This window comes from Mytilus edulis, chromosome 6, assembly GCF_963676685.1.
Source record: "Mytilus edulis chromosome 6, xbMytEdul2.2, whole genome shotgun sequence".
NCBI lineage: Eukaryota > Metazoa > Mollusca > Bivalvia > Mytilida > Mytilidae > Mytilus > Mytilus edulis.
Genome location: NC_092349.1, coordinates 36,256,127 through 36,270,399, shown reverse-complemented (window position 1 = coordinate 36,270,399; position 14,273 = coordinate 36,256,127). Strand labels below are relative to the sequence as shown.

At 32.7% G+C, this 14,273-nt stretch overlaps 1 protein-coding gene across 1 annotated transcript; it reads right to left on the bottom strand.

Moving 5' to 3' along the window:
- Window positions 1–10,899: 10,899 nt before the first annotated feature.
- Window positions 10,900–12,979, bottom strand: LOC139526374 (profilin-like). The gene is made up of 2 exons (XM_071321513.1): window positions 12,964–12,979; window positions 10,900–11,333 (listed from the first exon to the last, which is right to left on the bottom strand). Exons 1-2 carry the CDS (start codon window positions 12,977–12,979, stop codon window positions 10,900–10,902), a joined length of 450 nt encoding a protein of 149 aa, XP_071177614.1.
- Between the last annotated feature and the right edge of the window lie 1,294 nt (window positions 12,980–14,273).

Sequence of the window (14,273 nt, the reverse complement as noted above, 5' to 3'; positions counted from 1 at the left end):
TTAAAATTTTGAACATAAAACAATTTGATACGTTAAAGGGATCATCAGTTTTGTATGTTAAATGCTTCCTTACACAATTTGGGATTCTAATATGACATGCTTCTTTCGCTTGATGAATAAACCCCTGCTCTAACTCGAATATTGTTTTTTGCACGTGCGTATATTGACTATTGCAGAATAATGAATTTTATCAAATTGGCATGCATTTAATATTTTTCATTAACTTAAAACACTTCCAAACTCTTAAATGGTGCACATGTTGTTACTACTACATTTATTATGACTGTAAAGTGTTGCATTCCGAAATTGACAAATTTACCTAGATATGACAACCGTTCATGCTGGGTGTCCAAAAACTCCTCCCTATGAAAAATCATAGTGCCAGCCGTTTGCTTCTTTACAAACAAAAAATGGAGGTTCATGGAAGAGCTTACACAATCGCTTTACCCTTATACACATCGGACATAGAAATAACCTTAATTGTCCTAATCAGAACCGAAATAATTGATGCAAGCTATACTTTATTGTAGTTTTAACATAGGAATGCATTATATTCGTGTCATTTTAACCCTCACTTTCGCTCGGGCAAAAATAATCACGAATATAATGCCTACCCATGTTAAAACTACAATAAAGTATAGCTTGCATCAATTATTTCTTAAATATTGTATGGCATTCGTATACGATGAAATTAAGTATAAAAATGGGGAAAGTATCAAAAAGACAACAACATTACCAAATATCAGAAAACAAGTAATTTCGTATTCAGGACATAATGTTAATTTAAACGTTTAAATTACCTGTTAATTGAGACGAACGCAGTATTTGTATTTGGCGTGCACATAGTACTCTGTGAGGTAAATATGGTTACTGTTTTTTTTTTAAATCGTTACAAATGCTATCTGTTATTCTATTTCATTTCATATTACCTGTAAAACGTTGACGATAATCCTTTCCTTAAACGCCATTCCACAAATCTAATACCTTGAAAGTTTGAATGAATATCGTGAAGTTGAAGATTTGTTAATTTTGTAACATGTTCAACCATATCGTCTACAAAAAGTCTACCACGACATTGCAGGGAACGTCGTTGTGAGGACCTCTGATGAATAAAATTTTAAAAATTAGCCCATGGTATTCATAGAAAACTAAAAGTTCATATTGAAGAAAATCTATTAGTATGACTTCTCTTTTCCAAAAGTTCACCAAATCCTTTTCTTATAATCGATTATGACATTTTTTCACATTGATCGAAATATCTATGCAATTCAATAAGTACTTTATAAAGATTAAAACCATTAATATGGCACATAACTTCAAATTATTTTGAGTTGTTGGATTCCATAAATATGTTTTTAATGCGAATGCTGAAACCACTAGTAACATTCCACCAATAACAAGAATAGCAAGCCTCATAAATTTTAAACTATCCATATTTCAGACTAAAATCAAAACAAAATCAATGATGTTAAAAATGTAGTCTATGATCATTGTAAAAAAATTCTTATAGTGTACACTGTAGAAATATCCGTGATTATAATTGTGTGCATTAGAAAAAAATTATAAAGCCACTATTTCTCAATTGAGGTATGTACATGTAGAAAGATATGAAATTAAACCATGTCTGTTCAACTCACTGCGTTTAAATAGAGTCTTTTCATTCATAAAATAAATGCACTACTGGTTCGTTAAATACTTACATTGATTTTGTAATTGTATTTTTAACGAATTGTAATAATGTGTTAATTTCTTTCCAGTTAACCTTCGATTTTTTATAGAGACGACAAACGGCATCTTTTCCTTCTTCTAAAACAATTTGTGAAATCTTCGATTGTTCTTGTTTGAATAATTCACAAATTGTATAGACTCATAACGGTTTTAAGCTCGACACACAATATTGATACATGTTAAAAGTAACTGTTGTAGATTATCTTGCCCTCGGTATGTCATTTCGTACTTTTCGTTCGGTTGTTACCCCTTTGGCGTTTATCCTACACGTTTAAGAAGAGAGTTGCTAGCTGTCGTTTCCAAAAATATTTAAGAAAATGCAAGCCTATGTCTTGTAATAGATTTATCTTCAAACATGTATGAGTGTACCTGAAGGTAAATCAATAAACGTGCATGAAATTCACAAAACAACGTATTGTTTTATTTTTAACCAACTGATTCGCTACCTCTGCTGGTGGACTGTAATTCATTGAAGGTATCATTAGCTCAGAAGTAAGTAAATAGTTATCAAAGGTACCGGGCTTATAATTTAAATGGCCAGACTCGCGTTTCGTCTACATAAGACTCATCAGTGACGTGGCTCAGATCAAAATGATTAGAAAGCCAAACAAGTATAAAGTTGAAAAGCATTGAGGACCCAAAATATTAAAAAGTTGTGCCATATACGGCTAAGGTAATCTATGCCTGGATAAGAAAAGCGATAGTATTTCGAATATTTTATCCTTTTTCAAACAGTAAATTAACAAAAATGACCATATAATTGATATTCATATCAACACCAAAGCGCTAACTACTTGCCGGTGAAACTCTCGGAGACGAAACGTCCACCAGCAGTGGAAACGGCCCCATTGTGTTAATAGTTATCAAAGGTACCAGGATTACAATATAATACGCCAGACGTCCGTTTCGTCTACATAAGACTCACCAATGACGCTCGGGTCAAAATCGTAAAAAGCCAAACAAGTAATAAGTTGAAAAGCATTGAGGACCCAAAATATTAAAAAGTTGTGCCATATACGGCTAAGGTAATCTATGCCTGGATAAGAAAAGCGATAGTATTTCGAATATTTTATCCTTTTTCAAACAGTAAATTAACAAAAATGACCATATAATTGATATTCATATCAACACCAAAGCGCTAACTACTTGCCGGTGAAACTCTCGGAGACGAAACGTCCACCAGCAGTGGAAACGACCCCATTGTGTTAATAGTTATCAAAGGTACCAGGATTACAATATAATACGCCAGACGTCCGTTTCGTCTACATAAGACTCACCAATGACGCTCGGGTCAAAATGGTAAAAAGCCAAACAAGTAATAAGTTGAAAAGCATTGAGGACCCAAAATATTAAAAAGTTGTGCCATACACGGCTAAGGTAATCTATGCCTGTATAAGAAAAGCGATAGTATTTCGAATATTTTATCCTTTTTCAAACAGTAAATTAACAAAAATGACCATATAATTGATATTCATATCAACACCAAAGCGCTAACTACTTGCCCGGTGAAACTCTCGGGGACGAAACGTCTAGCAGTAGTGGAGTCGACCCAATTGTGTTAATAGTTATCAAAGGTACCAGGATTACAATATAATACGCCAGACGAGCGTTTCGTCTACATAAGATTCACCAATGACGCTCGGGTCAAAATGGTAAGAAAGCCAAACAAGTAATAAGTTGAAAAGCATTGAGGACCCAAAATTCCAAAAAGTTCTGCCAAATACAGCTATGGTAATCTATGCCTAGGATAAGAAAATCGATAATATTTCGAATAATTTATACTTTTGTAAACAGTCACTTATAAAAAATTACCATGTATTTGATATTCATGTCAACACCAAAGTGCTGACTACTGTGAGGGTGATACCCTCGGGGACCATAAGTCCACCAGCAGTGGCATCGTGGTGTAAATAGTTATCAAAGGTACCACAGGCTTATGATTTGATACGCCAGACGCGCGTTTCGTCTACAGAAGACTCATCAGTGACGCTCAGATCAAAACGGTTAGAAAGCCAAACAAATATAAAGTTGAACAGCAATGCGGTAGTTACATAATTTATAACACATCTTCAAGAACTGTCCGTACATACATTTTAAAATCATAAAGAAATTAAGATTTTAACACTTTCAATCAGCTGTTTTACATTATTTGCTTTCAACGTTCCTGGTGTAGGTAAATTAAGAAAAGCATGTGCTGTTTTCATTTGATAAATGAAATCAAAGTAAGAAGGATGTTTATGTCAATTTGTGCATGTTAAGGTAGATCTGATGTCTTTTTCCACAATTGTATAAGAGTAGAAAACAAACTTTGAGGAAAAATAAGTTTTATTTGTAAGACTTTTCATCATGAGATGGTAAATAAAAATACATGGAGGTAACTCTGCAATGTGTAAAAGACCAATTGGTGGCCTTCGGATTTTGTCTGCCCTTTGATCGCTTAAGGAAATATCAAGCTTCTCAATTATCACATAATCTCATCATAGATTCCAGGACTGAATTATTATATTTACACCAGACGAACGTTTCGTTTACAAGAGATAATTAAAATAAGTATTGATCAAACTACTACATCTTTGAAAATTTTCCAATAAAGTTGGTGGTTCAAGTTTTTTTTTTTATACTTTTGTCAAAGGTTCAATGCAAATATTTGTCCATTTTTGGACCATAATGATTTTGTCTGTCCTGTTAAGACAATCCAGGTCTTAAAAAAAGTGATACCTCTATTTTGAACAGTGACAAATCCCTTTCCAATCCTTAGCGCTTGAAGGTCTGAGCATCTCCTGAACGTCGTGATTGCTGTAAGAAAAATAACTTTATAAGTTACAAATTTAATCTCAGCTTTACGTAAAGGTTCAAAAGGTGATTTATGTAACATGTCAAGAACTTTATGCAAATCCCATTCAGGTTCTAATTTCACTTTTCGTGGTTTTGAATTGAATACCCCTTTTAACAATCTATTAATGTAAGGATGTTGACCAATGGGTATATTGTCAATATGTGATAGAAGTGATGAAAGCATTGATCTATATCCCGCAATAGTGAGATATTGTAAACCTGATGTATATAAAGATGTAAAAAAATCTGAACAATCTGCTAGATTTGCTATATAGGGATCTTTTTTCCTGTCACTACACCAGCAATTAAACTTTTCGAATTTGCTTGTGTAATCTTGTTTTGTACCAGCTCTCCAGGATGCCCCGAGTAGCTTTCTAGTGTCTCGTGAATAACCTTTATCTCTGAAATTTCGGTTGATAGCAGTCATGCTATTAACTTGGACACTTCTGGGTTTGGATTATAAAGGAGTAGGTCCAGTAAGACCCCTTTTTGGCCCCAAAATATAGCAGTTTTACAAAGTTGTTAAAATGTAAACTTTTAGTTATTTATTGGACAGTAGAATGCTTCTGTTACATAAATATGGGCTGTTTTTGACCTAACAATGCACATATATCGGGTACTAGCACCATAAAGTCATGCTAAATTACTGAAATCTTCACAATTCTAGCATTTTGGTTAAATTTTAGACGGTTTTCGTGTAAAACCAAAGTGGCCGCATTCGTGTTCATCCTTTATATTGAAATGTAAGTTGTAATTTATGATAATACATAACATATATAAAGGTTGAGGATGAACACGGATGCGGCCACTTTCATTTTTGACAAAAACCATATGAAAAGTGACATTTTTCGGCATATTTGGTAGATTTTTCATATTTGAGCTTGAATCGGATCGTTTTTAATGACTAAATCAGTTGAAATCTTTCACATAAACTAGTTGATTCAAATGAAATAGACACTTAAGTGTTTAAAAAGTGGTCAAAATCTTTCGTCAGATGAACCTGAAATTTGAGGCCAAAATCGATCCTTACCGGACCTACTCTTTTCTTGGCGTCAGGAACAATACTTATTTTTGGCATTAGAAGAAAAACTTACCCATGTAACTGAGGTAGATAATGTTGTACTGTGCGCGGTACTGCATCTAACTCTAGATCGTTTTTTAACTAGGATCATGATTTTTATCAACTTTTTATTTAATCTACCTCTGCACTTTATTGTGGGACCTCGTGTCATCATGAATGATAAATTTTATTGTGTAATGAAGTTGATTAAGGAATAACGCGAGATTGCATTGCAGCCAATCAGAATAACGTATTATAATGGAACATACATATGATGTAGTTATAGGGATGTAAACTCGGTAAAGATTTACTTATCAAGTACTCGTTGGGTTTATCGACCGATACTCGAATACTCGCTCGGCAAAACATCTACAAAATAGAAAAACAAAATTATACTCATTTTATGTACTGTGAGTCGTTGTCTTATTGACTTATCACACAAGACTAGAACATACAAAATTTTAAAAAATAATGTCTCTGCTGAAGCGTACGTGAACCTTAACCTACAATACAAAGAACGGTCGATGTTGGCTCAATTTAGATATGACATTCTACCTCTAAGAATTAAAACAGGATGGTTTAGTGGCGAACCTGAGGACAGCAGACTTTGTAAAATGAAATTGAAAGTGAAATTCATTTCCTTATTAACTGTGATTTATATGATGAACTTCAAAATGAACTTTACTCAACCATATCAAACAAAGACACATGTTTATCACTGCCACACTGTGAACAATTAATACATTTTTTGATTTATTTTCCAAGAAGAACAGCTAAATATATTTTACAAGCATTTACAAAACGCAGACAATTTTCTTCTATGAAATGATTTAAAGATTTATATTTTTTAAGTGACTTATAGGTCCAATGGGCCGGGTGTACAAACATTGTATTGCCAAATATTATTATTATACTGTATATATACACAATGTCACTATAATAAACAAATTCGTATTCGAACTAGATAATAGTTCAAGGAATGCTATGCAATAATTAATAGCTCATTCACTACTTGTACCAATAAAGTAAGCTGATAATAATCTAATCACTTAATTCAAACAATAAATTGATTCACGAATACGTGTACCGCATGAGTAAATTATCAGTCTTGTTCGGTCTGGAAATGAATACATTTCCTCATTTCAATTCTTGGAATAGTTACTTTTAGTTGTAACATTTACTATGGAATTATATAAATTGACACAAACTAAATAATGGAAGGAACTATATTTTATCTTGGCGTTATCTATTCGTTTTGATGGAACGACATAGGCAATGTTTGGATAACATCCATTGTCGCATAACATTGGAGGAGTAATTTTCAGTTTTTATGTCACTGCGAATAACTGTATTTCATTGCATTCAATGTAATACATTTTTAATTGATCATTTTTCTGGTGACTGCATAATGTCAAGTAGCAAACATTGCATGATCATCCAAACAATAATATGTCAATTTATTGTTTGGTCCCTCGTCGAATTGTTTTCTATCTTTGCTTTCTTGGATTAGTTTTTCTATATAATTTTATTTCTTCATTTACAAAATCAGATAACTAATTCTATTGCAATCTTACAATGTGTACAAGATCAAAATATTATTTTTTATTTAATCCAGTTTTATATCACCTTGCGATTTCTTTTGACAGTGCTTCGTCATGGATGGGATGGTTATATAGACGATTTGATAGGTCATTTACGTGATGCTAGTGGTTTCGAGCATGTAGACAAAGCATGTATTATAGGTCTGGATGGTGGAGCAAAATAGACGACGGATAGTCACCAAAAAGCGTTAAGACTATCTTTGAATGAGGCTTACACAATTGCAACTGTCTTGAAACGAAAGGATTTCCCCCAATTCATTAATAATGGTATTTATGCTGAACATGCCGAAGGAGTAAAGTATCAGTTCCTACGCCAAGAAGACAGTAAAATAGTGTTTGCCAAAAAGCGCGGGAACATTGACATTACAAAGTTCTAAAACTGCTATCGTTATCGCTAATACTAAAGAAGGAGGGCAACAAGGAATTTCAAATAGAACTGTCGGTATTATCGCACAATATTTAGAATCGTCGGGCATGTAATAAATCATACAACATTTGTTAACGAATGAATCCATATTTCTTATATATGATTTAATCAGGTTAATACTTACTTGTTTTATGGTAAAATATACCGGTGCTTACTTTTTTTAGCTCACTTGGCCCGAAGGGACAAGTCAGCTTTTTTCATCCCTTGGCGTCCGTCGTCCCCGTCGTCGTCCGTCTTGGTCGTTACCTTTTTACATTTTGAGCTTCTTCTAGAGAACCACTGAATGAAATGAAACCAAACATAGGATAAATGTTCCTTATGAGGGGCTGACCAAGTGTTGTTAGTTTGAAGCCGATCCATCATCCAAGATGGCCACCAGCGGGGGCACTTAGTTTAACATAGGACTCTATGGGAAATTAAATATATACAAATGTCTTCTTTTAGAGAACCACTGAATGGAATGAAACCAAACATAGCATGAATGTTCCTAATGAGATGCTGACCAAGTGTTGTTACTTTGTCGCCGATCCAACATCCAAAGTGGGTGCCAGTGGGGGAACTTAGTTTAACATAGTACCCTATGGGGAATACATACAAATTTCTTCTTTTAGAGAACCACTGAATGGAATGAAACCAAACATAGCATGAATGTTCCTTATGAGATGCTGACCAAGTGTTGTTACTTTGTAGCCGATCCATCATCCAAGATGACCGATAGCGGGGGACTTAGTTTAACAAAGGACCCCATGAGAAATACATACACATGTCTTCTTTTAGAAAACAACAGAATGGAATGCAATATCAAACTAAATTTTATCTTTTTTTATATGATTTCAAAAACCCAAGTAGAGTCAGTTGAGCGATACAGGCTCTCGAGAGCCTCTAGTTTTAATACAAAGTAATTGCTTCGTCCAGAAAAGAGGTAACCATGCACAAACCCTTTTCAACCCATAGTTTATTACATATGTTTGAATTGAGACTGCGCACAAAGTACTAATTCTTTGGCGTTTATCGATCAACCATGATGTTAACAATCATCTAAAGATTAATTTTGAAATGTCTGACATTGTAAAGTTCAAATACAGTAAAAGTTGTAAATTGCATTTTTTTGTACAAAAAAACACTTCATTTTGTTTTGATTAGATAAAACATTTTTTTTTCATACATTTTTGTTCGTTTAAATGCCAATGTTATCATTAACTACGTTCCAATATTATTTTACAAATATTTTATCATATTCAATCCAGAATAAGAGGCTGATTTTTTAAGTTTTAAAAAATTAAGGTGTTGCAATACTTTTTTCCATGTGTCTAAATTATATACATTAAAGAAAACGCATTTTGCACTTAACTTTTATTTGATCAAGGTTCAAGCTGAAGTTTAAAATAGATACAATATATACATGTAGAATAGCCTTTGCTTACTTCATTTGAAAATATATCATCAGGATGAAAAGAGCTCTCTTAACTTGTTTTATTTTATGCTTTGGTGAAGGTAAGACGTTAATATTTAATTCAAAGCAGTGTGATTAGCAGATGAATAACCAAATGGTATGAGTATATTACAGGGATATAAACTCGGTAAAGATTTACTTCCCACACACGTTATTCTGATCAATTTCTCCTAAATGCTGCTTTGCTTAAAAAAAATCAATCACTATTTTTCACTACCTTTCAAAACCTCATTGAAATTGGTCAAGAAGTGATTTATAAAATATATTAGAAAGTATTGTTGTTTTTATCCCCTTTTATCCCATTCTATTTCGATAGACATGCGAGATGTGCGTATTCAGTGATGAAGTTTCAATACATTGGATAAATATAACTACACTTTAAATAAAGATTCTGATGAATTATGAAAATTTTTATGACATACTTCTTGTGATTGGTAAATAGACCCATACTCGAAATCCAATGATAAAATTTGTTTGCACATGCGTATAATGACTACTGCAGAAACATGAATTTTATCAAATTGGCATGCATTTGAAAATATTTTGCATTAATCTAAAAACACTTTCCACTCTGAAATGATCCACATATTGTTATATTATGACAACGATGTGTTTTATTTGAAATATTAATTCTATTGAATTTATTGGAGTGTTCAATCAAACTTTTCATCTCAAAGTCAGCACTATCAAATCCTTTTCTTACTTTAATTATTGTTTGTGCAAGTTGGCTAAATTTGGTATTCAATGCATAAAAATTAATAAAATTTATACAGTGAAAATGCACCACATATAAAATACTAATGAATCGCTCTACAGTGAAAATGAAAGTAAAGTATCAGTATTCAACAGTAAACATGACTCGTATAAAGATAGCATCATAGTGGAATTCAATACAAGTTAGGCAAACTGAATAACAAAAGCTATCCTACGTTATGCAATATTAATAATTGTGTTGTAATGAATATTTTTTTGCAACTACATCTTTCCTGCTAATTTTTAATCACCTGCACGATTTGTTCGTAAAACGTCCTAAATATTCACCTATTTCGGTATATATTTCACGTATGGATGGCTCTCGGCGCGTTAAAAACCCGTTCCCATCTCTTATTTTGTATAACTTGTATTATTTATTACTAAATATAGTACATGTGAACAATTTTCTTCAAAAATCATAATTTTTTCGTCTGTTTATTTACCATTCTACATCAGAAATGCATGGCATATACAGTGAAAATGGTATTTTAGGATCCGCACTTCACATACACTGACAATTTTGTATTGATTTTCGTCCTTATTAAAACTATCAACGTGACTGTATACGTCTAATGAATAGTAGTGCAAGTGAATTTTTCCAACAATTAAGTGGCTTTTCTCTTTCACTACCCATAGGTTATAATTTAGAAAAGAACTTTAATTTGAAAAAGTCGTCACAACAATAGGTGAAATACGAAAACATAATAGATAATCGTTAGTTCGTTGATATATTAAACAAGCCCTCCGGACTCGTGGTTTCTTTTTTTTAAGACTAACGCTGATCACCTGTATATCAAATACTTCATTAAATCGGGGTTGAAATCTGCCTATAAGGAGTGTGTGCATGATTGCCTCTAGTGTTGAACGAAGAAATAACTTTGTATGGCGTTTTAAAAAAGTTAGTGGTAAATCTGTATGTTTTTACAATAAGACAAAATTCATATTTTGTGTTATTTATTGAAGATAACGTAAGTATTAACATGATTAATGTATGTATTTGAAATGTATCTAATTCATTCGTGAACGAATGTTGTATGATTTATTACATCCCCAACGATTCTAAATATTCTGCGATGTCCCTGACAGCTTTATTTGTAAATTTTTGCTGACTTCCTTCTTTAGTATGAGCGATAACGATAGCAGTTTTAGATCTTTGTAATGTCAACGCACCATTCCCCTCCTTTTTGGCAAAAACTATTTTATTGTCCAGATCTACTTGTAAGTACTTATACTTTACTCCTTCAGCATAAATACCATTGTCCATGAATGGGGTAAAATCCCTGCGTTTGAAGACTTTTGCAATTGTACTAGCCTCATTCAAAGATAGTTTTAACGCTTTTTGATGACTATCTGTCGTCCATTTTGCTCCACCATCGAGACCTATAATACATGCTTTGTCCATATGCTCGAAACCCCTAGCATCACGTGAATGTGCTATCAAGTTGTCTATAAAAGCATCCCAGCTCTGGAGAAGCACTGTCAAAAGAAATCGTTAGGTTAAATAAAACTGGATTAATAAACAAAAATGTTTGATCGTCCTTTCATTTCAGCACAGTCTCGTTCCGATAACCTATCCTTTCATTCCAAGAATAATAAACCTTCTACACCTATTTGAGAAGGTTTATTTTGTACATATTGGAAAATTGCCATAAAACCAGCTATCTACTTTTATAAAAGGGGAAATAGAATTATAGAAAAACTAATCCAAGTATTCAAATATAGAAAACCATTCAAAGAGGGACCGAACAACAAATTGATTCACGAATGCGCGTATCGCATGAGTCAATTATCCGTGTTGTTCGGTCACGAGTTGAATATTTTTCGATATTTCAATTCTTAAATTAGTAATTTTTTTATAATATTGACCATGGACTTATATTAATTGAAATAAAGTAGAAAATTATAGGAACTATATTTTTTCAACGCGTTTTTAATTCGTTTTGATGCAACGTAATAGGCAATGTTTGGACAACTGTCACACCCAAAGTTGCATGACGTCGATGGAGTGAAATTATTGGTTTTTGTTTCACTGGGAAATCACAGTATTGCATTGTAGCCAATGTAATACCTTTTTGAGCGATTGTTTAACTGGTGGCTTTTCAACTTCGAGTATTAAACATTACGTAGTTATCTAAACAATAATATGTTAATGAGATTTAAATATATTCTTCTAATCTTTATACTAAACTGAAACACTGAGATATATTTTCAAGATGCTACCTCACAAGTTAAATGTCTGTAGGAAGATATATAACACTACTCATAATAGACCTTTTCAACATCTCTCGACACCGACTAATGACACCTACAGTTTACAGGTAAAATGGATGGGTCGTCTCAAAGACAAGAACCATCATGATTACCAATACGTAACATATTGGATTGGCGGTTATATACTGTCTTGACTATATAGCTTCAGAATATATATCAACCAAATAAATAAATAAATATTTGTCTCTGTCATATAATATTTTAATTTTGTATGTATATTTACACGACATTTCATGTTGAATTGATTAAAACAAATACAGCAACCATTCTGCATCCTGATCCGCTTTCTCTTCAATTTTATGATTATGTGAGTCCTTTACCAAATATTTGCCGCATGCAAGTAACGATTAATTTGTTGGTGTAAAAGCTTTTATGAAATTTTCCAAAATTTATGAAAAATAATTACTGGACTGTCCGTACGTCCGTATCACACTTGTGAACACGACCAAATTGGTATTTTTCAACCTATCTTCACCTTAGTTGATGTACATATTCAATTTCTGGAGGGATAATCACATATTGATTTTGTAGGTCTAAGGAACTTGAAAATATCACATCTAATTTTTTTTTATCAACGGCGGACTTCTCCGCTTCAAGATATTTTGTTAGAGTTGATGTTTTTCATGAGTAAATTTTGAAGAAAAAAAATATAATTGACTTCTCGTTTTAATGTTACAACATCTTAAGCATTGCATTTTTTTTACATACCTGTGTGTGGAATTTATATTTCAAATTGTTAGTTAATACTTAGAGCTTGTTGACATTGCAAAATCAATATGGACAGTGCTAAGCAGGGGTTTAGAGATCGGCGGCTGATGTCCCGAGAACAACATACCTTGTCCCTTCGTCATAGTGTCCTTCCCCCGTTCCTGAAAAAGACCTTTGAGTTTCTTACAAGAAGTTGATCAAATTTCGTTTATTTTATCTATACACTGTCATTGCTATATTTTGTTTTGTTTTCATCGGGTCAGAATTTATTTCTCTATATCAAATTTCCGGAACAAAGTTTTGTACCTTATTCAAGTTTTTTCGTACTTAAGAAGATTTTTTTTTGTATCTCATCTATGACCATACATAAGAGAGGTTTTGAATCAAAATAGGGAGAAATAATCCGCTGCATTTCCCGGGTGACTGTGTTCTCCTTAGAGACAAAGTTTATCCAAATCGTCATCCTTTAGTTACACCATTTACAACACCTCATATTAATCGTAAGCCATAACATTTGAGAGAAAGAGCAGAAAATTTAATCGCGTGATTGGTGAATACAGAATTCAAGTGGAACACCAAATTGGTGAATTGAAAATATACAAAGTATTCTGTACATTATGGAGGCACGCAAGGCCAAAACTAACTGACATTGTGGAAACATGTGCCGCCCTTGTCAACAGACATAAAACATTGTTTAATTAAATATCAACTACAATTAATCATGCTTTGTTCTTTTCATTTTCCAAATTCCACCAGGACAGCTAGAAGCTCAACGTCTAAAAAGATGAAATGTGACTTAAAGTCCATCATTTTCTTTATAATAAATTAAAAAACAATCCATGTTATTTGGACTGTGTAGGAAAGTTCTATCATTGTCAATGAAAGCAATAAAATCAATAATGATTTAATTTTTTTTTAACTTTTGAGACAACCCCTCATATTTTACCTGTCGTAGTCGTTCTCAACTGTAGGTGTCGATAGATGTTGAAAAGGTCTATTACTTTTACTCCTAGATATCATTTTATGCTCTTACTCATAAGAGCAGATTAGCAGGAAATACAAAATTTTATTAATTTCACTATACCATGTGCAAATTGAATATAGATCTAAAAATCTAAATTTTTATTGGACCCAAGCCTTGACCTTAATGTCCTTACTTATTTGTCATAAATATCTATATCTATAACAAGCTAGCTCACAAGGTAAATGTCTGCAGGAAGATATGAATACTACTCATATTTTCTGACTCTGAGATAGTATTATTTTACTCGTACTCCTAACAAAAAAACAAAACAAGTATTATAGATTTCACTATAACATGTGCAAATTGAATATAGATATTAAAATCTTGATGTCTATTGGACCAAAGCCTGGACCTGAATGTCCGTACTCCTTTGTCAAATATTTATTATTTACTTTGTTCTCGTCGTGTATTCG